The 27,523-nt window shown below is 38.1% G+C and overlaps 2 protein-coding genes across 2 annotated transcripts; both read right to left on the reverse strand.

Annotated features, from left to right (window-relative positions):
• On the reverse strand, positions 1-20,259 carry LOC106069212 (endoglucanase A-like). Its single transcript, XM_056023884.1, has 15 exons — positions 20,075-20,259; positions 16,710-16,757; positions 15,474-15,518; positions 14,796-14,950; positions 14,509-14,615; positions 14,120-14,220; positions 7,417-7,587; positions 6,681-6,865; positions 5,313-5,472; positions 4,045-4,156; positions 3,299-3,449; positions 2,248-2,392; positions 1,477-1,642; positions 424-614; positions 1-251 (listed from the first exon to the last, which is right to left on the reverse strand). Exons 4-15 carry the CDS (start codon positions 14,913-14,915, stop codon positions 157-159), a joined length of 1,704 nt encoding a protein of 567 aa, XP_055879859.1. The 5' UTR covers positions 14,916-14,950; positions 15,474-15,518; positions 16,710-16,757; positions 20,075-20,259; the 3' UTR covers positions 1-156.
• On the reverse strand, positions 19,699-27,275 carry LOC129925021 (sialidase-like). Its single transcript, XM_056022884.1, has 6 exons — positions 27,170-27,275; positions 23,971-24,154; positions 22,478-22,598; positions 21,437-21,508; positions 20,075-20,278; positions 19,699-19,712 (listed from the first exon to the last, which is right to left on the reverse strand). The coding sequence occupies exons 2-6, from the start codon at positions 24,151-24,153 to the stop codon at positions 19,699-19,701; spliced, it is 594 nt and encodes a 197-aa protein (XP_055878859.1). The 5' UTR covers position 24,154; positions 27,170-27,275.
• Positions 27,276-27,523: the final 248 nt, after the last annotated feature.

The raw sequence follows: 27,523 nt of genomic DNA on the forward strand, positions 1-27,523 counted from the left end.
GCAATTAGATTATTTATTTCATTCTTGAATATCCTATTTCATTTTTTTTATTTCATTCTATTAAAAGTAAATGTGTAATAAAGACACAGTAAAATTGTTGAATTCTGTCACAGGAAACATTTCAATTTGCTTCATGCTGTAAACTCCAAGATGTTCTCATCCACTGAAAACGTCGATACCTCCTGTGTATGGACACTGGCCGTCATTCAGTTGCTCAGGGTGTTGAGATCTTAACCACAGAGATTTCAGGGCTGGGGACAATGATTTAAATGTCGTTTTAAAGCCATCGTTGTAAAAAAAAAATCTATTCAAAAGTTTGAGGGTAACATAGTTTAAATAAGAGTTTAATTATGATCTTATGCACATGCTCACCAGTTAAAGTCATTTGGAAACCAGAGTTAAACTCTCTAAAATATAACTCACCAGCTACAGCAGTTTGAAAACCAGCGTTGAACTCTATGGTGACCTCGTTGTTAAGAACGCTGTCAAACTTGTCCACGTATTCATCATTGGCTCCAGGACCCCCGACAAGGGCGCCGTACAGAATGTGTATGTTGGGCATATCTGCCTGAAGTATATCAGGCCCGCAGTGGGCGGGGTGGTTCGGGCACATGCTGAGTAAAAGAAAATTTCAATGGATAAGAAAATACGCTTTAGAACTGTTAGGCTTAGGACATAAAAATACATGTGAACATAACTGACATTTTCATTCATATAGTAATGTATTGAAGTATTAGGAAATTGAAATTATATGAGGAAACATATGATGAGCTATTGATCAAATAAATAATGTGGTGATGTAAAACATAATGAGATGATTAAGCAATCCCTCAACTTGGTTTGGTAAAAAAAAAACAAAGGACCGAAGCAAGATCCTTCTATACAATACAATTCATGAGTATGGCAAGTTATCTAAAAATCAAAGACAACATACAGTAAAAAAAACAGAAAAGCAAATTATTGGAGATTTTAGCTTATGTCAAAAGAACTATAAATAACTAGCTATATTGATGCATATGATTTAAAAAAATACACGAAATGTAAGTAAATTATATAGTTTACAAAGTATACGATAATCTTGAGTGCTTATTTTGCAATTGTAAAATAAAGATTTATAATCGGTTTTGCTTGTGGTACAAAGTAAGTATTATCGTTTAGGATGGCGGGTCTCATTATAGCGTCCTTGACATTGACTAGTTTACTCATATCAAAATCTCTCCCTCTCGTCCTCCTGTTATTTTATACTTTTTTAGCCTCCTTACTTCCCCATATCACATTCTCTTCTTTTTCTATGTTACTGTATTTCATTACTTAAAAAATGTGAACTGGATTTGAAAGACTGAAAACTACATAAAGAAGAATTAATGTATTGAAAGTCTATTGTAAACGTTCCTAGCAATAGATAAGAATAAGGGCGATCAACAAATAAACAACGCAGTCCTTTGGACCACCACAAAACAAGATGGTATACCGAACCTGATTCTCTGATAGGGTTTCAATGGATAGTCATCACCGAACCCAACCACGTAGCTGAACCCTGTGTCTCCCAAAGCGTAATGTATCTGGCACATGGCCCAGTGCCTGAACTCATTATGATGAAGATCAGCATCAGCTGCTATGAGGGCCAACATGGCCATGTTTGCTGAAATAAAAATGCAAGTCTATCACTGTGTGTAATACTAAACTATATTTACCACAAAACCTTGTCATGGTCAATCTAGCTATACGTTTGTAGATATTCAACAAGAAAGGAATGATTAATAAACCTTGCTTTGCTAAGTGTTGATTGTTGTTCAAGTTATATGTACACTTATAGGTACACTTAGTGATTTTTTTGTGACGGTACGCACCGGTACCGCGTACCGGCACCTTTTTCAATGTGGGAAACAAATATTACTTTTCTAGTATTTTAATGTTTATAATTAATTTATTAGTAGTTAAAAGTTAGGCAATCCATCACTGAGTACGGTACCTATTTTTTTTTTTTACAAAAAAAAAGCAGTGGGTACACTTTTGGGTGCACTTGTATATTCACTTATTGTTAAACATATAGGTACACTTTTAGTTACATTTATAGGTACATTTAGTCAAACTGAAACCAAGTAATAGTTTCATCCCAGCCCCTTCCAAACTGAACAGTATTTTCAACTCGAGTTATTGCATTACTAATATTACCCTTCGTCATTGATCACTCACTAGACTTAAACCAAACTGGAATTCCAACTGCTAAAACGTTTCTAGACTCACCTGCACTACTGAGTGCCGCCCTGTCCGATCTGTGAGCCAAACCTTTAGGAGTGTACGGAATAGAACCTCCAGGGAACCAGTAGTGAAATGTGCTTTCTACGGCCGTCTTGTATTTGTCGTCTTTGGTCAGTTTGTACAGAAGAACCTGGGTGAGTGGAGGATGACACTCTTTTTTTTTATGTAAATTTTATTTTGTATACTAAAGAATCTTTTTTTTTTCCGTTGATGAATCAATAATTTCTTGTTGATTATTTAGATAATTGGCGAGACATTACTTGTAGAAAAATACAGTTCAATTGTCAATAAAGACCAGGATGTGTTCTTTTCTAGGACATAATTATTACGTAGGACTCAATTATCTTTTTTTTGTTTTAAGGCGCGCATGTAATTTATTTAATTTATTTATATAATGAAGGCTGAATTTCTAGTTATTAATTTAAGTGGAATTTTCTGTGCTTTGAAAGGCAATTATTTAATACTGTATTTTTCGTGAGCATCGAACTCAAAGACAACTCGATAGATAGATAGATAGATAAATAGATAGATAGATAGATAGATAGATAGACAGACAGACAGACAGACAGATAGATAGATAGATAGATAGATAGATAGATAGATAGATAGATAGATAGATAGATAGATAGATAGATAGATAGATAGACAGACAGACAGACAGACAGACAGATAGATAGATAGATAGATAGATAGATAGATAGATAGATAGATAGATAGATAGATAGATAGATAGATAGATAGATAGATAGATAATCTACTCCATATTTCAATACAGTCAGATGATTAATTTATACTATACTGGCTTTTAAACATCGAAATTTTAAAACTATCTAAACGGATATTCATACTTATGTTTGGATCTTATGTATGTGTCTATCTCAAAGTCCATGGTTTAATAAAGTACGTAGAGTTACTCCCCCCCCCCACCCCTACCCATAGGCCGTAAGTACCAAAGAGATTTAGAATGTCATTCACGCAATTCATAACATAAGAGTATTTGCTTATAGTGTTAATTTATCACAGTCCAACCTCTCACCTGATTGGCAGCAGTCTTGTTATCCCAGGACATGTCTGGAGCTGGAAGTGGGTCAAAGTGTTGCTCTGCTGCAGTTAGGTAAGTGTTGTCATTGGTTGCCTGGTACAGCCACAGAGAGCCCCAGCAGATCTCATCGTTAAAGCCGTGGGAGCTGGATATCGTTACAGTTTATTAAGATTGATTTTTTTAAATTCGATTTGTTTTTAATGTGTCTTGAAAATAGATTTCAGGGAAGCTAAAAGCACCGAATAAATGTCGTTTCCTAGAGACAAGTAAGCCATAGAGGTAAACACAACCTACTCCTGTCAAAGTTTTTATGCATCCAGTATAGCAACTTAAAGTTTACCAATTTAATAGCTATGCTGCTAAATTCTCCAAAAAAAGCTATGCATAAAAATAAATTAAGAGTCCAGAAAGATGCCTGTACCTGAGAGGGAGGATTGGGTCATCTTCTATGTGTTCCTTAATGTACTCCAACATGTTAACTTCATGTTTTCACCCGCGCTAATAATGAAGTTCTAGTAAAATGTTACAAGTCCCACAACTCCAGAATAAAAGGCAACATGAGTTACATGACACACAAATATCACTACTACCGATTTTATTTTATTTTTTTGCCTAAAAAATTCATTTTTTTTAATTCTTTTTCTTTTTTATATTTTTTTCCTCTTGTAATACGGCACTCGAGATCTCCAGCGACTTGTCAACAACCTAGTAACTTGAACTAAACTTTAAAAAACATTTACCTGTAGTTGTGAGCAGCTACTTCGATGGAGTCGCTATATATCCCACGATTTTTGTCTGCAAAGTCCCAGAGCTGTTTGGCATGGGTCAACAGCCTGGTCGAGTACGAGGGATCTGTTTAAATTGTAAAAATATGCATTATGTATATTAAAAAGTAAAGTGTTGAAAACTGGAAGCATTTTAATTTTACTTTCAAGATACATTTCATTGCAAGATCCATTCTGGCATTTTTGCAAAAAGAACAACTAAATCTGTCCATTACGACTGCCATAGATATAGAGGCTAATAATTGCTCAACATCAATTCACATTCCTCCTTCAGCCCAAGAATAGTTTGAATGTTGACGATAAACTAAACAATGTCTTGAATGCTCAATTGAAACTAAATGTTGCCAACTAAACCAAACAAAAAATAAACAGCAAACTGAAAAGCTAACAACATTTTTGATTCTGCAGCTCTAAAACGTTGCACATAAATAAATCAAATACTTAAAAAACACATAACTTATCAACGTCTCCTTACTTTTGAACACTGCACCAAAATATAATTTCAAGTGTTTAGGCCACTGATAAAAATTGTTTAAAATAGCAAGAAAAGTGTTAAGTCATGCATTGAAAGAAACATCTGAATTTTTCATAAAGATTTTTTTTTATATATTTCACCAATTTTACTTTTCTTTTTACAAAGCTTGTATCGACTCATACCGTCTGTCTGTCTGGTATAATGTTTGTACACGTTATTTCTCCAACACCCAATCTCGGATCAAGATGAAATTTTGCACAATTATTTCTTGTACATGACAAAACAAGAATCAATTTAAAAAAATAACTAATTAGTTAATTATTGGTAATTAATTTCTAAGTTTATAATTGAAGAAGGCAAAACCATTGTATTTGAATGATGTGGTGGTATATGTTGAATTACTCCCCTTCATATCTTGTAGAAAGAAATAAGTAGGCACTTCAAAGCTGGAAACTAGCAATAGATAACTAAAAAACCTTCAAGTTTCATAAGCGCTTAGCTGGCACAATGGTTAGTTCATTAAATTGAAAAGGCTTGAGGAGTCTTGAGCCCTATAGTTCGAATTCAGACCGTTTAATTTTTTTTTTATAAATGCATTGAAAAAGTGATCACGGTAACATTCACATACCCCCATCTTTCTTCCCCACACCACCCTTTCCCCAACTGGTCCAGACAATAGGATCATAGAGTATTGAGAAAGCTAAAAGCAAGTTTTAACTAGGTCCGAGTTAAATGAAAGATCTGTTACCCTTGGTTTTAAAGACAAGGGATCCCGCAGCAAATGCAGCAGCTGCTTCCATAGCGATGTCAGTACCGGGGTGAGTTGCGTTTATTCTGTATGGCGGTCTGTCTCCCAGATAAAATTCAGGATGGTTCCAGCTCCAGTAGTCTGCCAGATAATCACTGACCTACAATAATATATTAGCTTATGAATCCAGAATGATTATAACATTAATTAAAACTAAATTATCTGTCAAAATGATCACCACAAGGACACTAAGATGATTTAATTTAAAAAGCTTGAAACTCTATAATTGTATTACAAAAATGTAATAACCAAGTAAATCAAGTCGTTGTCTTGTATGCTATAATAAAAAAAACTCTTTACGTGTAAAGCCCAATCCTAATCAAGCGTCTCCTATAATTAAAAGATGTATACCACATTAGCTATACATTTTAAAGAATATATAACATTATTGTAGCATTCTGAAACACTATATATAACAGAATGTAAACTTTCTAAGTAGCCAGTCGTGTTCACCACAAGGGTGGTGGATAGTGCTCTAGTCCTGGGGCCCCTTCGGTCATCGTGCTTCCGTATTGGTTTCCGGTAGGTGAAGGGGGGAAGCAGAGGGGCCAGCAAGTACTTCATTTGTCTGGGGCCCACTGAACCGGTGCTATTGCCACTGTGTGTCAGTTGAAACATTAGATTTATAAAGAAAACTGTTGCGTTTTTTTTTTAGGTGTAGCAGTTCATAGTCAAAGAATAACTTGTTTCTCAATACAACTTCATTTCAATCTGTTTATGAGAGAGAGATATGTGTATGGGTCTGTTATTGAGTTGTGTGAATTTCAAATTCAGGTCAAACAAATATAAAAGTCTCTGGGTATAAATGACTTGATCGTGCCATCTTATGGAGTTTCAAGAAACAGTTTCTCAACAGTGATCTCCTCTTAGTGTACACTTTCCTATTAGATCCAGTTGACATTCTGTAAGCCATAAAATACAGAAACACAGAAACAAACAATGAAAGCGCTATGAAGAAATGTGGAAATAATATAAGAGATTAAAACAAGCAAAGCTTAACAAATATTTTACATACTTTATATAAGGGAAAGAGCTGCACATTTTCAGCCATATATTTCAAACTTGATATATTTATTTCTTTTTCAATACCAAAGTATATTAATTAATCACCACTAATTCATTAACAAATTATTTAAATTTGTTTTTATTGATTCTTGTGTTTTTTGAAACAATGAATAATTGTGAAAAGTTTCAACTTGATCCAAGAAAGGGAAATGGGAGACAAAAAAAAAATGTGTAGAAAATTTGTAACCAGAAAGAAAGATGAAGTTTTGCAAACATTGTTGATAATTTTATTGTGAAGCTAACCTGAACATAGAACTCGTCTGGCTTGGTGTGACATTTGATGAGATAGTCCAGCGCCCACTTGATACTTTCTAAAAGATGGTCCTCCTGTCCTGCAGCTTTGTAAGCGTCCTCATAGAGAAGATACCCCCAGGACAATATGGTGGCTGAGTAAGCGATGGGGAAGTTGAACTTAACATGGCCTTGACCTTGAGAAAAAGAAACAAATGTCTTATGACCCCCATAACATATTGAGCAATAAGCCACTGACATATAATATCTGGACTACAACTGGGCCCCATATCTCAAATAGCTTAGGGCCTTTTCAAGTCTAAATAATGCCGAGAAGTATATACGAGCACAATTCACCAAGCACTGTTTGTGTATGTAAGTGTGTGCGTGTGTGTGTACATAGACCACTGTGTATGTTGATTGTATCATCTATATTATTATTGTTATAGTAGTAATACTGGGGTGGAAGTCAAACTGAATTTCTATTTCTTTGAATTAATATTGTATCTTATCTTAAACCACTAAATTCACCTATAACAGAAGTTAGGCTTCGATTATATTTTATAAGTTTTTAAAGAAACAAAAATTTAAAAACTCACGCATGATGCATTGCGATGAAAACGTGACTTAATTTTGGTTTCTTTTAATAGAAAATGGTGAGCATTTTTTTAAGAAAGGATGTCGGCCTGGGTCATTTTGAACAAGTCATCATTATATTCCTTCCCAAAAATATTTTTACTTTACTTACCTACAAAGTAACCTCCAGACAAATCTTCACCTCCATCCCCTTTGTCCTGGAGAAGAGAATCGCCCCTGTAAGGCAGTCTGTTCGTGGCTGGAAGTTTGCCAGTTCTTTGCGCTTCATAAAACAGAATGGACTTGAACAGTACGTCGTTGTAGTTGTACTTGGATGTATCACCTGGAGAAAAGACCAGAAACAACAGACAAGAATAAATGACTGGCTGCCTGGTGGTGCGGTTAGCACTGTGGTCTCGATGGTCACTCGACTGTTACTCGATTTCAAGGAATAACTACAGATTCATTTCAACACAAAGCTGGCGTGAATTTGGTTCGCTGTTTTGTTTTACTTTATAATATGCCTATTGCCTAGATGTATCTAGAAAGTAGAGGCACACGGAGTGCCGAGGGACACTTCATCTGAAATTGAGCTAGGAAATTGAATAACGCTAGGAAATGAATGGTATAGACCGTAGCGTTTTAGGTAATGATAGGAATAGCCCGCACGTTAGGTAATGATAGGTATAGCCCGCACGTTAGGCAATGATAGGTATAGCCCGCACGTTAGGGGATGATAGGTATAGTCTGCAGCGTTAGGTGATGATAGGTATAGCCAGCACGTTACGTGTGTCGTGCGCGCGTGAAGTTTTCTTTACATTTAATATTGGTGTTTTAGCGTATAGGAAGTAGTTTCTTTTTAGTGCGTTTTGTTGTCTAGAATATTGTGTGTGTGTGTGTTTACGTCATCCTTAGTTCCCGCAAGAGAGAGAGCTTCTTTTGTGAGCTAGGCAGCTGGTTGTTTGTTTCCCCCTTGTGAAGGGTGTTAGGCTTTGGGCTATGGGAAAGTGTGTCGCCTTTCCGCCTTTGGAGTTTTGCAGTAACTCTTGTTGTTGAGGTGTTGGGAGTTGAGGTTACGTTGGGCGCCGAGATGGAGTGTGAGCGTGAAGGTGTGTTATGTAAATTTATTGGCGTGATGTTATACTAATTATTTATTCCTTGATGACTTCAATGATAGTGATGTATAATGTATATGTAAATATGTTGATAACTTATAATTAATTATTATTAAATATTGTTCATATTGATAACTGTTGTTATTCACTAACTGTTCAGTTGAATAACTGTTATTCTATGTTCGTATTTTACATGCCATTACTTTTAGGTTCTTGTGTTACTCTGTTCAGGCTGGGGATAAGGGACCATCCTATCATCCCCTACTTAAGCGGCTAAAACCCCACCTGACAGAAATGGGGGCTCGTCGAAACAATATGTAAATGTAAACGTTGTGACCTTTGTGTCCGTGAGTTGACCGCTAAGGCCAACATAAGATATATGACATATATGTAATGTTCATGTATTAAATAAAATTAAATACATTTAAGCCGTTTGAGCGGTCTAATGCTTTATGTACAGCACAAGATTGATTAGCTGGGCATCCCTTGTATTTTGCCTAATGAGCTTAGTTCCCATTTGTTTTGGTAAACTTAGAGTGTGTAATTACTCTTTGAAACTATTGTAACCTGTTCTTTTATTTATTGTCACCAACGCCGGAATCCTCTGACTCTGAGCGGCAACGTGTGAGTGGATCGAGTGCCTGTCGACGGGATCGACCTGAAACTGTGTGTCTTGCTGGCTGGTGAACCGGAACCGTCCTGAAGTTAGAACCGTTGGTCTGCTCCAGTGGCTTTGGCTGTCTGTGGCTTTTCTCTTCTGCGGAGCCTGGAGTGAGGCGATTTTCTTCCGACGCGGGATACTGAGCAGATAAGTCCTTGGCCCTGTTTTTGTCGATGCGCCCGTGATTTCAGTTCGCCCGTTATAATTAAGTAATAATATATTATTGTTATTTCTCTCTATGATCTAACTTTGGTTGTTGTTAGCGCTAGTTAGCCTGTAATTAGAATTTAATAGTCTGTGTGATGGAGACAAGGTTGACTCTAACCGCCCAGTTCATCAGTGACGGCCGTGCTCTCGGGTATGATGGTGAGAGGTTGGAGAGGTATGTGACAGAGCAGAAGGCTGACTATGAGAGAGCTAAGAAGGAGGAGTTTGAACGTAAGAAGGAGGAGTTTGAAAGAGAGACGGCTAGGCTTGAGCGAGAGGAGAGATTAAAGAAAGAGGCGAAGGCAGAAGAGGAGAGATTAAGAAAAGAGGCGAAGGCAGAAGAGGAGAGATTAAGAAAAGAGGCGAAGGCAGAGGAAGAGAGGTTGAGAAGAGAGGCGAAGGCGGATGAAGCCGCTAGACATGAACGGGAGGAGAAGGCCAGGCGTGAGGAACACGAGAGGTGGAAGGAGAGAGATGCTAGAGAGGAGCTCAAGAGAAAAGATGAACTGGAGTTGGCACGGCTTAAAGAGAAGTCGGCGCCAGAGGCAGGTGCAGTGGTAGGTCAGGCAGTTGAGGTGCGACAAAAGAATGTCTTGGACAGGCTAGACAAGAACTTCCAAGGCATGAAGGAAGAGGACGATCTTCTGGCGTACCTGACGCACTTTGAGGCCGTAGCAGCAAGGTGCAAGATTGAGAGTAAAGAGTGGGCCCTACTGTTGTCATACAAGCTGACGACACCTCTCAAAAACTTTATGTTGAGGGACAGTCTGTTCCTTAGCGACAAATATGAGGATGTCAAAACGGCACTTCTCCGCCACGCAGACATCAATGCGGAGACATGCCGCAAAAGGTTCCACCGGGTCAAACCACGGCAGAATGACTTCCGTGGGTATGTGACTGAGTTGAGGACCGCACTGGACAACTGGTGTAAAATGGCTGAGGTCGGTAAGACAGTAGAAGAGATCAAAGATCTTTTCATTAAAAATAGGATACTAGAAAGCGTATCAAATGAGGTGTACAGGCAGCTCGTGTTAAACAAACGCAGCACAGTAGAAAATATGTTGGAGGTGATTGAAGGTTTCAAGGTTGCTGGTTCTGAGGTAGCAATAAGAAAGGAAGAAAGTGTGTATGTGGCAGCAGCATGTTGTGAGCCTGTGATAAAGCAGAGTCCAGTGGTTAAAAGGAAGGTAATTGTTTGTTTCAGTTGTGGGGAGCAAGGTCATAAATCAGCTGAGTGCCCTAATGAATTTGGTGCCCAAAATAGTGAGACTGATGTTGAGGATATAAATCCCAATGATAGTAGTAATGACCAAGATCAGCGATCTAGACATAGATGACTAGAGGGTCGTCGCGATTCGGAAGGTCGCCGTGGGTATAAGCTGATGCCGGATCGCTATACTGTAACTGTTAGAAATTTACCATTTAATATTAATTGGCAAAAGCTTAAGGATAGGTTTAGGGAATTTGGTTTGTTTGGTTTTGTGGAGGTATTAGAGGCAAATGGGAAGTCCATTGGTGTTGGACATGTAAGGTTTAAGAACTTAGCAGACGTTGCTAAGGCGGTTAGATATTTGGACAGGTCGAAATTTGGTAATAGAAGTATTGTGGTAGTCCCTCATCGTGTGAGCGCGAGAGGTTGACGAGGGGGTTAAGTTGGAAAGCTGGTAGCATTGGTAAATTTTGCGGGCGTGGTTTGATAGGCTAGCACACACATGAAAGTATTGCGTTACTATTTGGTTGAGTCATTGGTAGTAGAGTAAAATGTACATGATGAAGCTCATGTAATAGAGCATATACCATCGTAATAGTACAATCTTATCCTATTTGAATCTAGCAATTGGATCTGGGTTACGAATCTAGTTGCATTTTCTGTCGTATAGGATGAAGATCATTAATGACATGCTGAATTGTACCGCGGGTGGTATAATATTAGCATTATATTGTTCAACTGTTTTTCTTTTTAAAGATATCTAGGTTAAAGGAATGTTTAAGGCTGAAGTGATACCTGAGCAGGAGGAGTTGTTTAACAAATTGTATAGGGCCAAATATTTTACTTTAGTTGATCTTACTAAAGGTTACTGGCAGATTCCCATTAGTGAGGAAAGTAAACCATACACAGCTTTTCGTGTATTGGGGGAACATTATATGTTTCACTATTTACCTTTTGGGTTAAGTGGGGCCCCAAATCATTTTAATAGGGTCGTTAAACGTATGTTGCAAGGTTTGCAAAACGTTTTGTTTTATTTTGATGATATATGTATCTTCAGTGAAGATTGGGATACACATTTGAAAAGTGTCCGTAATGTTTTCGGCGCTCTTAGGGAAAATGGTTTTACGTTAAAGCCAGCCAAATTAGAAGTGGGGTTCACTAATGTTAAGTTTCTCGGACATAATGTAGGGCAGGGGGTTGTTAAGCCTGATCCTAGTAATGTTAAGAAAATTCTAGAGTTTAAAACGCCCACAACAAAAAAGGAGATTCGTGGCCTCATTGGGTTGGTGAATTATTACAGCAGGTTCATACCGAGATTCTCTGATCTAGTGTACCCTTTTACTGATCTATTGTGTCGGGGTCGGTCTGTTAAGGTGCACTGGAATCATGAGTGCGCGGAGGCTTTGAGCAGGGTGCAGGCGTATCTGTGTAGGTACCCCATTCTTCGTTTGCCTGATCCTTCATTGCCATTTTTTCTTCAGACCGATGCTTCGGACAAAGGCATCTCCGGTATACTGAGCCAGTGCGTGAATGGTGTTCTGCATCCCGTCAAGTATGTGAGTCGCAAGTTGTTGCCTCGGGAGCAGAGGTATTCCATCATCGAGAGAGAAGGCTTGGCTATCGTATTTGCCATTAGAAAACTTGACCGATATCTTTGTGGAAAGACGTTCCACCTTCAGACGGACCACAAGGCCTTGGCTTATCTTCGGAGCACGAACTTTACAAACCACCGTGTTACGAGGTGGGCGCTGATGCTCCAGGACTACACCTTCGACGTGTGTCACATCAAAGGAGAGGACAATATACTTGCAGACTTGTGCTCAAGACTGGTGTGATTCGCACAAAAAGACTATTTTATTATAGCTATTGCTTGATATATATGAATATGTATGTAATATGTGTTGCTTGTTTTATTATGCAATGTAATGTTATAATGTTTTATGATGGATGTTGTTCTTTGCGACATCATCTCTGTGAATAATTCTGTGATTCTTCGGCTTCAATGTTGGGCGATGTTTCCTAATTTCTTTTGCTGTCTCTATACTTCAGTTTTCAATTTCTTTTTTGAAGACTGGACTTGTCTTCGCAAGATCCAGTTAGGGGGAGAGGGGAAATGTCGTGCGCGCGTGAAGTTTTCTTTACATTTAATATTGGTGTTTTAGCGTATAGGAAGTAGTTTCTTTTTAGTGCAATTTGTTGTCTAGAATATTGTGTGTGTGTGTGTTTACGTCATCCTTAGTTCCCGCAAGAGAGAGAGCTTCTTTTGTGAGCTAGGCAGCTGGTTGTTTGTTTCCCCCTTGTGAGGGGTGTTAGGCTTTGGGCTATGGGAAAGCGTGTCGCCTTTCCGCCTTTGGAGTTTTGCAGTAACTCTTGTTGTTGAGGTGTTGGGAGTTGAGGTTACGTTGGGCGCCGAGATGGAGTGTGAGCGTGAAGGTGTGTTATGTAAATTTATTGGCGTGATGTTATACTAATTATTTATTCCTTGATGACTTCAATGATAGTGATGTATAATGTATATGTAAATATGTTGATAACTTATAATTAATTATTATTAAATATTGTTCATATTGATAACTGTTGTTATTCACTAACTGTTCAGTTGAATAACTGTTATTCTATGTTCGTATTTTACATGCCATTACTTTTAGGTTCTTGTGTTACTCTGTTCAGGCTGGGGATAAGGGACCATCCTATCATCCCTTACTTAAGCGGCTAAAACCCCACCTGACAACGTGATGATAGGTATAGCCCACACGTTAGGTGATGATAGGTATAGCCAGCACGTTAGGTGATGATAGGTATAGTCCGTAACGTTAGGTGATGATAGGTATAGCCCGCACGTTAGGTGATGATAGGTATAGCCAGCACGTTAGGTGATGATAGGTATAGCCAGCACGTTAGGTGATGATAGGTATAGTTCGTAACGTTAGGTGATGATAGGTATAGTCCGTAACGTTAGGTGATGATAGGTATAGTTCGTAACGTTAGGTGATGATAGGTATAGCCCGCACGTTAGGTGATGATAGGTATAGCCAGCACGTTAGGTGATGATAGGTATAGCCCGCACGTTAGGTGATGATAGGTATAGTTCGTAACGTTAGGTGATGATAGGTATAGTCCGTAACGTTAGGTGATGATAGGTATAGTTCGTAACGTTAGGTGATGATAGGTATAGTTCGTAACGTTAGGTGATGATAGGTATGGTTCGTAACGTTAGATGATGATATGTTTAGTCTGTAACGTTAGGTGATGATAGGTATAGCAAGCACGTTAGGTGATGATAGGTATAGTTCGTAACGTTAGGTGATGATAGGTATAGTTCGTAACGTTAGGTGATGATAGGTATAGTTCGTAACGTTAGGTGATGATAGGTATAGCCCACACGTTAGGTGATGATAGGTATAGTTCGTAACGTTAGGTGATGATAGGTATAGCCAGCACGTTAGGTGATGATAGGTATAGTTCGTAGCGTTAGGTGATGATAGGTATAGTCTGTAGCGTTAGTTGATGATAGGTATAGCCCGCACGTTAGGTGATTTGTAGATTTGTTATTGTTATAGTTCCTAGTGTTAGGGTTAGGTATGGTCTGGTCCATGGCATTAACAATAATATTAGGTCGCTATAATCTATTATATCTGCTCTGAACATGTCGCTAAGCAGAAAAAAAAGATTGATAACTCACTTGTAGCTGCTGGACTAAATGACCATTTATCTCGCCCCATGTTGGTCAGAACAGCGTGGGCGTGCAGAGGTCTGGGATGTCCATGATAGTTGGCAGAAATTCTGTTTTGTTTTTTTATAAACATTATTTTTGGTAAGTTATCTTTTTTATTTGTAGTGTGTTTATATTTAATACATAAACATTGATGAAAAAAAAATACTACTTCAATTTTGTTTGTAGCAAAAGCTCTAAGGAGCACGAGTTTTAACTAAATCTTTTCACTTTAAAATATAGAATCCAAAAAATTGAATATCTTTGCAGTTTTTAATTATTCTTCATCAAGAGATTAATAGTAGATCTCAGCACTTTAAAGTAACTTTAAGATTAAAGCCTTTTTTTTTGTAACTTACAAAAGTGAATATGTTGACCCAATGGGCAAGTGGGCCAGATGTGGAAAGCTGACCATTGTCCAGTGAAGCTTGTCGTCTGAAAGTTTCTCATAAACTCCCCAACTACTCTGAAAGTAAAAATTATCAGACAATTTACATTATATTTAAATTATTTACGACTGTGTACAAATGAACATTTACGACTGTGTACAAATGAACATTTACGACTGTGTACAAATGAACATTTACGACTGTGTACAAATGAACATTTACATTTGCGTTCAAATGAACATTAATTGAACACTTACATCGATAGCGTTGATGGGTCCATCAAATGTAATGTTGACTATCCAGCCCAATACCTCTTCCTGGACATGGAAGTCGAACTTGGCGTTGAAGAAGTCCGTTTTGTCTGCGAGGAACTCCATTTCTGCTTCGTAAGTACGACTTGGAGGCAAGGTACCTGTAGATAGAATAAGCTTTACGCGCTTGCCTATGTAAATGGACCTCATCCACCAATTGTAAAAAAAACAACATTTCGCCACATCAATCTATTTTGTATGTTCAACTCTTTGAAATTTTCTGTGTCTGGTGGTACATAGGATTCACGTAGAAACAAAATGATAAGGAGAAAAGAGGAATCCTTTGACTAAAAAAAAAATAAGAAATATATATATATATATAAAAATAAAGACATGTTTTGACTTTCTCTGCGTCATACACATATGTCTTTGGGTGTCATGCGTAATTTTATTCTGAGTGCACTTGACATGGTTTGTATAAATAGAGGATAAACATCTGTTTTACTACTAAGACAGAGTTTCGCTATTTGTTTCCTACTTTGTACGATGTGATATTTTTCAATACTGGAATCAAAGCTGATAGAGTAAGTTAACTTTCTTTATTAGGTCTCCTAAAGCATTTCTAATATCGATTCTGTGATGCAATATATTTGATACTGGTATGAAGTGAACTAAACTGCTTACTTTTTGGTGGGTGCGGCGCCGTAGTTAATCCTCCGATCGCCAATGCTGTAGAGGAAAAGAATGTCCGAATATGTGATAGAGTATATTATGGTTATGTTATAGAATGTTTACTATGAAGCCAACGAAACAGTCCTATGTATCCATGTGTAGCCAAAGACACAGCCATATTAAGTCAGTGTAGTCAGTGGCACAGTCCAATGTGGCCAACGAAACATACCTATGTACACATGTTTAGTTAACGACACAGTCCAATGTGGCCATATGTAGCCTACGAAACCTATGTACCCATGTGAAGTTAACGACACAGTCCAATGTAGCCATGTGTTGCCGACGAAGAATACCTCTGTTCCCATCTGTAGCCAATGGCACAATCCCATGTACCAATATACCCAATATTATAGCCCAATCCCATGTACCAATATACCCAATATTATAGCCCAATCCCATGTACCAATATACCCAATATTATAGCCCAATCCCATGTACCAATATACCCAATATTATAGCCCAATCCCATGTACCAATATACCCAATATTATAGCCCAATCCCATGTACCAATATACCCAATATTATAGCCCAATCCCATGTACCAATATACCCAATATTATAGCCCAATCCCATGTACCAATATACCCAATATTATAGCCCAATAGTACCAAACAAGTGCATGGAAGTATTAGCATGCATTTTATAAATGAGACCTTTTATTTTCTGTAACTTGTTCCCTCTATTTCGTAAATGTAGACCACATGCCAAGTATGATTCACAGTTTTATTTGCTGTTAGTTATTTTAACTAAGATATATTTAGCAAGTTAAACTCGACATTGTACTTTAATCCTAAATATCTCTCTAAAAATACCTCCTATAAAGTTGTTGTTTTTTTTTTAATGGCTCTCTAAACTAACTTCAACTCTGCATTTTGGCTCTTTTGGCTAGCAAGTTTGGTGACCACTGACCTAGACGGACATTTAGATCTACTAGAGATCAGTTGGTCTTGAAAACTACTTTCCTGGTAGAAAAGCGAACCAAACAAAACAAAAAAAAAGGCTAATTCCTGTACCGGCAAAGCTTACCTGCGCTGTATAGAGACGGGAATGTCTCACCAGAATAGGTTTCTACAGTGACATGAAAAGTGAACCAGTCTTTTCTACGACTTAAAGAAGCCAACACAGAAAACTGCTAACAAATGTTAATTGATATATTTCAATTATTTCAAAGATAATGGTCAACTTACTAGCTGTGTGTGCCGTAGTATGTGCAGTGGATGCTGTTGTCACATGACCTGAAACGAAAAGAATGTAAGGGGAAACAAACAGCGAAGTTTAGATTTTGACTCTTAGGTTTAGGTATAATTTGAAATTGACTACACACAGCGGTGTATTAGAATATAAGTTTATTTTACAGTGATCAAATAAGGCGGGAATATATGGGAAATAATGCTGTTCTGTACTTCATTTAGAGTACTCTCCCCTAGAAATCAGTAAAAGGCTGTATAAACCTAAGTCGTAAAATACTCATAGTCTCTGATGTAAGCATGACATGAAGCTCTTTAGATCGACCTTAACAGTTGGGAGAAAAGCAGACAATAGGCCCACATGGAGAGTAAGCTTCAAGAGGGTCCTGGATCAACTATGGAGAATGTACCAGAAGTGGAAGAAAGGCTGAAAAGATTGCATCGTCTGCTGAATTTCAATGCCTAACCCATGACCGTGGATATGTATTGAGGATCGGTCTCTATTTGTCTCGTGAAGCACAGGGAGCGTTGAGTTTCTTTTGTCACGTGAAGCACAGGGAGCTTTGAGTTCCTTTTGTCACGTGAAGCACAGGGAGCATTGAGTTTCTTTTGTCACGTGAAACAGGGAGCATTGAGTCTCTATTGTCACGTGAAGCACAGGAAGCATTGAGTCTCTTTTATCACGTGAAGCATAGGGAGTATTGAGTCTCTTTTGTCACGTGAAGCACAGGAAGCATTGTGTCTCTTTTGTCACGTGAAGCACAGGGAACATTGAGTCTCTTTTGTCACGTGAAGCGCAGGGAGCATTGAATCTCTTTTGTCACGTGATGCACCTGAAGCATTAAGTCTCTTTTGTCACGTGAAGCACCTGAAACATTAAGTCTCTTTTGTCACGTGAAGCACAGGGAGCATCAAGTCTTTTTTGTCACGTGAAGCACAGGGAGCAAGGAGTCTTTTGTCACGTGAAGCACAGGGAACTTTGAGTCTCTTTTGTCACGTGAAGCACAGGAAGCATTGTGTCTCTTTTGTCACGTGAAGAACAGGAAACATTGAGTCTCTTTTGTCACGTGAAGCACAGGAAGCATTGAATCTCTTTTGTCACGTGAAGCACAGGGAGCATTGAATCTCTTTTGTCACGTGAAGCACAGGGAGCATTGAATCTCTTTTGTTACGTGAAGCGCAGGGAGCATTGAATCTCTTTTGTCACGTGAAGCACAGGGAGCATTGAATCTCTTTTGTCAAGTAAAGCACAGGGAGCATTGAATCTCTTTTGTCACGTGAAGCACAGGAAGCATTGAATCTCTTTTGTCACGTAAAGCACATGGAGCATTGAGTCTCTTTTGTCACGTGAAGCACAGGGAACATTGAATCTCTTTTGTCACGTGAAGCACGGGAGCATTGAATCTCTTTTGTCACGTGAAGCACCTGAAGCATTAAGTCTCTTTTGTCACGTGAAGCACAGGGAGCATGGAGTCTCTTGTCGCGTGAAGCACAGGGAACTTTGAGTCTCTTGTAACGTGAAGCACAGGGAACTTTGAGTCTCTTTTGTCACGTGAAGCACAGGAAGCATTGAATCTCTTTTGTCACGTGAAGCACAGGAAGCATTGAATCTCTTTTGTCACGTGAAGCACCTAAAGCATTAAGTCTCTTTTGTCACGTGAAGCACAGGGAGCATGGAGTCTCTTGTCGCGTGAAGCACAGGGAACTTTGAATCTCTTTTGTAACGTGAAGCACAGGGAACATTGAGTCCCTTTTGTCACGTGAAGCACAGGGAGCATTGAATCTCTTTTGTCACGTGAAACACAGGGAGCATTGAATCTCTTTTGTCACGTGAAGCACAGGGAGCATTGAATCTCTTTTTTAATACGTGAAGCACAGGGAGCATTGAATCTCTTTTGTCACGTGAAGCACAGGAAGCATTGAATCTCTTTTGTCACGTGAAGCACAGGGAGCATTGAATCTCTTTTGTCACGTGAAGCACAAGGATCATTGAATCTTTTTTGTCACGTGAAGCACAGGGAGCATTGAATCTCTTTTGTCACGTGACGCACAGGGAACTTTGAATCTCTTTTGTCACGTGAAGCACGTGGAGCATCATGTCTTTTAGTCACGTGAAGCACAGGGAATTTTGAGTCTCTTTTGTCACGTGAAGCACAGGGAACTTTGAGTCTCTTTTGTCACGTGAAGCACAGGAAGCATTGTGTCTCTTTTGTCACGTGAAGCACAGGAAGCATTGAATCTCTTTTGTCACGTGAAGCACAGGGAGCATTGAATCTCTTTTGTCACGTGAAGCACAAGGATCATTGAATCTTTTTTGTCACGTGAAGCACAGGGAGCATTGAATCTCTTTTGTCACGTGACGCACAGGGAACTTTGAATCTCTTTTGTCACGTGAAGCACGTGGAGCATCATGTCTTTTAGTCACGTGAAGCACAGGGAACTTTGAGTCTCTTTTGTCACGTGAAGCACAGGGAACTTTGAGTCTCTTTTGTCACGTGAAGCACAGGAAGCATTGTGTCTCTTTTGTCACGTGAAGCACAGGAAACATTGAATCTCTTTTGTCACGTGAAGCACAGGGAGCATTGAATCTCTTTTGTCACGTGAAGCACAGGGAGCATTGAATCTCTTTTGTCACGTGAAGCACAGGAAGCATTGAATCTCTTTTGTCACGTGAAGCACAGGGAGCATTGAATCTCTTTTGTCACGTGAAGCACAAGGAGCATTGAATCTTTTTGTCACGTGAAGCACAGGGAGCATTGAATCTCTTTTGTCACGTGAAGCACAGGGAGCATTGAATCTCTTTTGTCACGTGAAGCACAGGGAGCATTGAATCTCTTTTGTTACGTGAAGCACATGGAGCATCAAGTCTTTTTGTCACGTGAAGCACAGGGAGCATGGAGTCTCTTGTCACGTGAAGCACAGGGAACTTTGAGTCTCTTTTATCACGTGAAGCATAGGGAGCGTTTAGTCTCTCCCCAGGCGTGCAATGTCACACATTACTTACTTGAGAGTTATGAAAAATGTTATAATTCTTAAATTTTTACAACTGCTTGTGATTTTTGTTTAATTTATCACTCCTGATGGACCTTACAGTAGTTTTTCAATTAATAGTCTAATTACGAAAAAAAAAATTCTGCCAATCTGTAAGTGTGTGTGTTTTGTCATGAACTATCTAATTATGAATGCCACCTTTTTCAAAACAACATAATTGTGTGTGTAAAAGGTTGTGTGCGTGTGTGCTTGTATTTGTGCATGTGTGATTGCTCTCGTGTTTATGTGTGTATGCGATCTTCGTGTGTGTGTGTGTTTCACTGTAAAGTGTTGTTCAAGCTTTGAGCTTCGGCAGCGAGCTTCATTTGACCAACCTGCTGGCGTGTGAGTTGGCGTCGGTTTCGTTGAGTGTGTAGTCGAATGCGTAGTCGAATGCGTGGTAGAATGCGTAGTCGAATGCGTAGTCGAATGCGTCGTCGAATGCGTGGTGGAATGCGTAGTGTGAGTAGTCTTGGATGTGGTCGTAGAGGGGGTTGTATGTGTGGTTGCTGTAGGGGTTGCTGTAGGGGTTGGTGTTCCTGAAAAAAATAAGTTATTACATAATTATGAACTGTAAAAGTGTATAGAGAGAAAGTTTTGACAAATATTTATTGGCTTCATGTCTAATTGGCAATCTTAGACTATACATCTTCTTTAGAGATTTACTGTCAGTATTAAAGTACCATTGAATCAGCTTTACCGCATATACAATTAGTTTCAATTGGAGATTTTTATTCTTGTAAGCTTATCCATAATTAATATGTTTTGCTGTATCCCGTGTTCAGAATGGTGAAGTATTGATAACTAAAATAATGTAATAAACCAAAAATTTTGTTTAGCACTTTTCAGCACTGTAGAAACTAATTACGTTACTCTTTTGTTTCTAGCACAAAATAACTTAGTTGGCAACAGTCATTTTTCAAAATGGTGTTTTTTTTTCTTCTTTTTTTCCATTTCCAAATCTTCCTCAATGTTTCTCTTTTCATTTTCATACGCTTTAATTTGACTTCCATTATGTCACCTCCACATTTCTTCAGATTGTTTTTATTGTACTTTTCTCTCTTTCTGAATGTATTTGCTTAAAACACGTCAAATGGATCTTAAAAATCAAACAGCAATAGCAGATAACTGTGATTATGTTTTCTGTGAAAATCCCCAATCTGGATAATGTTCAAAAGTCTTGTTTTAGAGAATCAGATTATAATTTACAAATAACAGTTTCAATGTTTTTATCTAACAAAAATTTCCGCTCTATTCTACAATTCTAGTGGATCAAGTGATTAGACGGGTGAGGCTAAACCTTATTGCTGTTTGCGTATAACCATTAGTCGGTAAATTCAAACCTCAGAAAAAGAAAAAGCCTTATCCAATTAGAACGTTTTCTGTTAGCGTTTAGAGATTAGCTTTTTTTAAACAAAACAAAATAGTATTTTGTAAATTACTCTCTAATTAAAGAATGGGTAAAGCCATTCCTGAACTATGGGGGCAGATCATGGTTAACGAGGGTGTCATATAGCCAGCACAATCGCCAACCGCCTTTACCACCTGCTTAGGTCAGGTACCTATTAGTGTCGGGTGGACTCAGGGGCGACTTCAGAATTCCCGAAAATTCAAAATCCCATGCTCAGTAGTCAAGTGTCTTACAACTTGGCCACCACGCTCTGAATTACCAAATGTGTGTCATAGAAATCCCATACCTGTGATTGGGTTGCCACTGACGTCACCTGCTTGGAGAGAGGCTGTCACACCTGGGTGGATGTCTCCAGTACCTGGCAACAGATTGTTAGGATAAAGAATTGAAAATGATATGTTTGTCAATAACTTTACATTTTACAAAACTCTTTATGCTACTGTTTCATCCGGGCGACAACAGGCGCGGCCATAAAATACACTTCAAATTGAGGGTGGCCTCTTTGTCAGATTTCTTTGCGTTGTTAAAGTGTACAGTCTCAGGGCCGGCCTTAGGCCACTGCAGCCTATGGGGTCGCAGTGGGACCCGCGCTAGTTCTAAGTGTAAATTATTAAATTAAACCATTATAAATAATATGTAATAACAGGGTTTTCAAGGGCCTCCAGGAAATCTCCTGAAAAGGCAAAATGTACGAAAAAGTCCTGGAAATCTCCTGAAATTATTAAAATGTCCTGAAAAATGGAGAATATAGTCATTTTTGGGGCGCCAATAAATAAATGACAGCATTGTGAGCTGTTATTTAATACAAATTTATTGCAAAGACGAAAGAATTTTCAATAAATAAATCTTAATTTTGACATTATGCTTATCCCTACCCAGACAAGGCCCCGCGCTATCCGTTTCGAATAGGGCTCCGCGATTGCTAGGGCCGGCCCTGCATAGTCTTATTATAGATTTAGGAAATGTTTAAACGTGATATTGTGAAACAAATAAATCATCACCTTGTTTCTTTCTTTTCCCGTCTTTCTTTCGCTCTCTCTCTTTCTCTTTTTTAATACAAAACCAAACACCTAAATACTCTCTAATTTTTTTTTTCCTTTTACTTTACAAAAAACTCTTTCTTTTGGAAGACAACTCATGTTTTTCTTTGAGAAATGACTTCCTTTGAATGTTCGCTCCCCTATCACCTAACCTATGCCAAGTTGTTGTTGTTTTAATATCGTAATCTACATAATTAATGCTACCGTTGTAGAATGATACAATTATGTAACAGGACATATTGCGATAGATAACAACGTTAGCATTTCCAATAGTGAACGCTACTCACCGTGACCTTGAAAGTCGAGACACAGCTGGTCCCCCACGTGCTCATCCTTGTTCCAGGCCTTGTTGTGTAAGACAAACACCTTACCATCGTCCAGGGTCTGGACAATGTCCGCCGTGTACACCTGAGAAAAGAGTCAAGAAAAAGTGAAGCAATGAATTTGTATTCTTTTTCCTCGTGAGTATTCCCCACTCTTTTTTTTTTTCTTTACAATAAACCTTTTAGGACGAAATGGTGCATGAATTGATCTTTAGAGGTGTCGGGGGGGGGGGAGGGGAAAGACCAGTTCTTCTGAGAGGAACTGCGTAGTGGTGTCCAGATCTGGCAGTTCTTCATATAGTTCTGTATTTTAGAGCAGTGGCTCTCAAACTGTGGTCCGCGGACCCCCCCCCCCCAGAAAGATGAAAATTATATACAGTTACAGTAACCTTGTTGCTAAAAGCCACTTTATCTAATCGGATAATTTTAATAACAATAAACTCGACACTCGCTAATGTTTAATATTTCTATTACGTTTTTTTCTATGATGAAACCAAAGATTTGAAAACTTTCTTCACTTGGATATTCCCTACTGGACATTGAGCCTTTTAACGCGTGGACAAACTCAGATCTCAAACACAGATGAATCATTACTAATACAGGAGCAGCTTTTAGAAATATCCACAAACAAGGAACTTAAAGCAATGTCTGAACAAGGCTACCTCAAATTCTAGTAAAAAAAACAGATTCCAATTTTATAGTTAGCATTATGGAATCTGCTGACTGCTTTCCTGTCTTCTTGTCAATACAAAGTGGATTCATTGCAGTCCTGAACCTCATCGCAAGTCAAAGAAACCGACATTGTGTTCGTGGAAATTTGCTGTTGCTACTTACACACATTGAAGCGGACATTCATACACTGATAAAATCTCAACCTCATCTAATTTTTCATTATTTTAATTGAAACAAAAGTTATAATCTCAACCAGTAGGCTACTCCTTCAATCAAATGCCCCGTTGTTGTTTTTTGGCATGTGTAACTTACATACTTTGCATTTGCGTAGATTTTTCGCTTAGTGGTCCGGGTGCATGTTTTGACTATTTAAGAGGTCCCGGAGATCAAAAAAGTTTGAGAACCTCTGTTTTAGAGTGACTGAAAAAGCTGGTCAGGAAAAATACTGACATCGAACTTTCCTAAGTTTTTATGTTAGCTTTGAAATGAAAGGCATATTCCACGGCTTCTGTACAAGTCTGTCTCATTTATAAATCTAAGTAATTAGCTTTTTCATCAGTCATAGAGAACAAGATCTTCTGGCCTTGGTTGATAATAAGAGAGCTAACAGAATCGTTTAATCGAGCTTGTAATCTACAGATATCTAGGTTATATATCGATATCGCAAATCTTAATGTGGAGACTTTAATCCTGATCTTAAAGGGTAACTTCAACCGGTTTCAGTTTAGACCTTAACATGATATTATAATTCTTAAACCATTACTACAGATTTAACTAATACTTACATCCAGGCTTTTCAGTGGCTGGTCAAAGGTCAAGGTGACTGTCCAGGAGTGCATCTCTTGCGTGATGTCGAAGCAACCTTTGCCTTGAAATCCCCCGCTCCAGTGGTTAGTGATGGGGATAGTGATGTCCGCCAAGACAACCACAGACGTAGTGGCCAGGGCAAAGAGAACCGCTGACCACATTCTGTGCAAGATACAAATTTAAATGCGATGACACACCTAACACAAACACTTTACACACAAGGATTGGTAATCAACCGAATATTGCCTATCCTTCGTATAGGACATACCTTCCTATTCAAGTGATGAATCCAGTGTTAATAATATTTAAAAAAAAAAAAAAGGCAGCAATGGGTTTACGCAAACAAGGAAAATTTTCAAATTTTTCTTTAAGTTTCCTTTTCATGGAAGGAAGAGGAATAATTTTATTTACGATAAAACACTGGAGTGGAATTGTCTCCTCTTGATATCTATACAACATAAATTCTAACATTTCGAAACTGTATAACTTGACACAGTATAGTAGCCTACAGTGTAGTATATTCTACAAGAGTAGTCCTTAGGGTGAATCCTTTTCGGTTGATTGCTTTCAGCCAAACGAGAAATCTTTTCGAAGTAATCTCTTCAACGCCAGACCTCTGCCATGTTATCACTCTAGGAAAGCTGAACAAAAAATCCTATTTCTTTCTTCTTTATTGAAGCATTTGAGCGCCCTTTTTTATGCAGTGTTATGGCACGATTAGGAATTAATTATTTGTTTCGGTAATAGGGGAAGTTTTTATTAAAATAAAGTTGTTGTTTTTTTAGACAGAACGAAACAGAAGTCGATATAAACAAGCGCCTAACAGAAGCAAAAGCTAGGCATTTTGTATTTTGTTAAATGCACTAAAAAGGTTGAGATTATGTTTTGGAAATTTAAACCCTATTGTATTAGATCAAGATTTACAATCGTCAAAGGGGTCGCGGTGGCTGAGTGTCTGAGGTCCTGGGCTCAAATCTCGAAGATGATTTTTTTTTTTGAATTTCGGTATTTTTAGGGCGCTCCTGAGTCCACCCAGCTCTAATGGGAACCTGACTTTAGTTGGGAAAAGTAAAGGCGGTTGGTCGTTGTGCTGGCCACATGACACCCTGCTCGTTAACCGTTGGCCAAAGAAACAGATGACCTTAACATGATCTGCCCCCTAGATCGCAGGGTCTGAAAGGGGAAACTTTAGTCTACTTTACTTACTATCGTCATTGCAAGGTTACTAATGTCAATTTACTAACAAGATGGCGGATCAGTTTAGTACGCAGAAACTGTCGCGTCATACGTCATCCAAACCAACTATTAAGTTGATTTACTATGACTATTTTGTTTTTTTTAACCTCACATTTAAGGTACTAACACGTTCTATATAAATGCCTTTTCACAATACTACTATTCAGCCGCTTACCGTAACTATGTGACAACTGAGTACATTTAAATTTTATTGAATTTTATAAGCGTTGCTTTATATTAGACGTAAACCCTAATATACATTACAACTACATTCTAGATCTAGAAGTATATCTCGACTAGATCTTTAAGAGTCCTAAATCAAAACTTTGGATTTAGTGTTAGACCTAGATGTTCATATAAAGAGCATACACAATAAATAATTGAATAATGTTCCTTCCCTCTGGCCGAATCAGAAAATGCGTATTGTCTAGCAACTGACGGTGTCACGGGTTCGATATCTTATTCCAAACACTTTTAAACTATTTCTTTTGTTGCTATATCATATTTGAAGTTTAACAATGGAGGTATTGTGTTTTTTTTTTAAATATATTTTATAGTATGTACATGTAATGAGTGTGAAAAAAAAATTATGTTGTCCAGATTTTAGGGTTAGGGAATTCCTCTAAAGTGTTATATCGTAAATAGAATCTATGCGTTTGGGTGCCACGATCTAACTCAAGTTGACAACCTTAGACGTGTTGTTTACATTTTCTCTAACCAGCTTGCTCATTTCTCATAGGGTCATACAAAAATCTGGACAGGATCTCAAAAACAGCTCTAACGATTTTCCTAGAGATTCAACAGATTACGTATATCTTTGTGGAAAAAGTACTAGTTAATTGGCTACAAGGGGTAAAATTCTGGTTTGACCGATATAATTTTTTTTTCAAAACATATTCTTCTTAAAAGTAAACTTGGTCTGAAAGTCTAGACAATCTCTATTCTAAATCTTGTACACACATACCTCAGCGGGTATTGGAGGTCTAGACAATCTCTATTCTAAATCTTGTACACATATACCTCAGCGGGCGACAGCGGGTATTGGAGGTCTAGACAATCTCTATTCTAAATCTTGTACACACATACCTCAGCGGGTATTGGAGGTCTAGACAATCTCTATTCTAAATCTTGTACACACATACCTCAGCGGGTATTGGAGGTCTAGACAATCTCTATTCTAAATCTTGTACACACATACCTCAGCGGGTATTGGAGGTCTTGACAATCTCTAATCTAAATCTTGTACACACATACCTCAGCGGGTATTGGAGGTCTTGACAATCTCTAATCTAAATCTTGTACACACATACCTCAGCGGGTATTGGAGGTCTAGACAATCTCTAATCTAAATCTTGTACACACATACCTCAGCGGGTATTGGAGATCTAGACAATCTCTAATCTAAATCTTGTACACACATACCTCAGAGGGTATTGGAGATCTAGACAATCTCTAATCTAAATCTTGTACACACATACCTCAGCGGGTATTGGAGGTCTAGACAATCTCTAATCTAAATCTTGTACACACATACCTCTGCGGGTATTCATTCAAGAGTTAAATAAAGAAATAGACGTGCAGGACATTCTAATACAGTGGTTCCCAAATCTTTTCCGTAACGGAACACTTCACTCATTCTGAGTATTTAGCGGAACACTTTGCTTATATTTTAGAGAGATAAATTCACCTTGTGGTCCACTAATTAATTATTCCAGTAGTTTAGAGAACCCCTATTCAGTCCTCTCGGAACACTAAGGTTCCGCGGAACGCAGTTTAGGAAACACTGCTTTAATATTGAAAAGAATGTTAGAATATGTTATATCTTGTCAATAGCTCAACATTGTTTTTTGTTTTTGTATTGAAGATAACCCACACATTTACTGAACAGGTTTTTAAATGAAGCAAATACATAAAAGAAACCACATTGTGCTTAACTATTACCTCGAGGAGTTTTTTCTGGACTGGACTTATGTCCAAATGACTAAACAAAGTGACAGTAGCCCTTCTAATTGATCATCATCCTTATCGCGTAATGTTTTGATTTAATCGTGAACACGAACGCACACACACACACATATGCATGTAATCACAACAGACATAAAATAACAACACACACACAATTACTCGTACAATTTAGATAAAAACCTACACATACAATTTTTTTTTAATGTGCTGGCGTTTGTTCAGTGTTTTTACAAAGGTTATATCAACTCACTATTTGTCTGTCTGTCTGGTAAAAAGTTTGTACACGTTATTTTTTCAACACCCAATCTCTGATCAAGTTGAAAGTTTGCA

This window comes from Biomphalaria glabrata, chromosome 3 (genome assembly GCF_947242115.1).
Source record: "Biomphalaria glabrata chromosome 3, xgBioGlab47.1, whole genome shotgun sequence".
NCBI classification, from domain to species: Eukaryota; Metazoa; Mollusca; class Gastropoda; family Planorbidae; genus Biomphalaria; species Biomphalaria glabrata.

Coding starts and splice junctions, on each gene's coding strand:
- LOC106069212 (XM_056023884.1), bottom strand. CDS start 14,915: ATGGAGTTCCTCGCAGACAAAACGGACTTCTTCAACGCCAAGTTCGAC. Junction 6,866..7,416: donor GTCTGGAGGTTACTTTGTAG/GTAAGTAAAGTA, acceptor CTTTTTCTCAAG/GTCAAGGCCATGTTAAGTTC. Junction 5,473..6,680: donor CAGACGAGTTCTATGTTCAG/GTTAGCTTCACA, acceptor ATATTATTGTAG/GTCAGTGATTATCTGGCAGA.
- LOC129925021 (XM_056022884.1), bottom strand. CDS start 24,153: ATGTGGTCAGCGGTTCTCTTTGCCCTGGCCACTACGTCTGTGGTTGTC. Junction 22,599..23,970: donor AGCCACTGAAAAGCCTGGAT/GTAAGTATTAGT, acceptor CTCTTTTCTCAG/GTGTACACGGCGGACATTGT. Junction 21,509..22,477: donor TCTCGACTTTCAAGGTCACG/GTGAGTAGCGTT, acceptor ATCTGTTGCCAG/GTACTGGAGACATCCACCCA.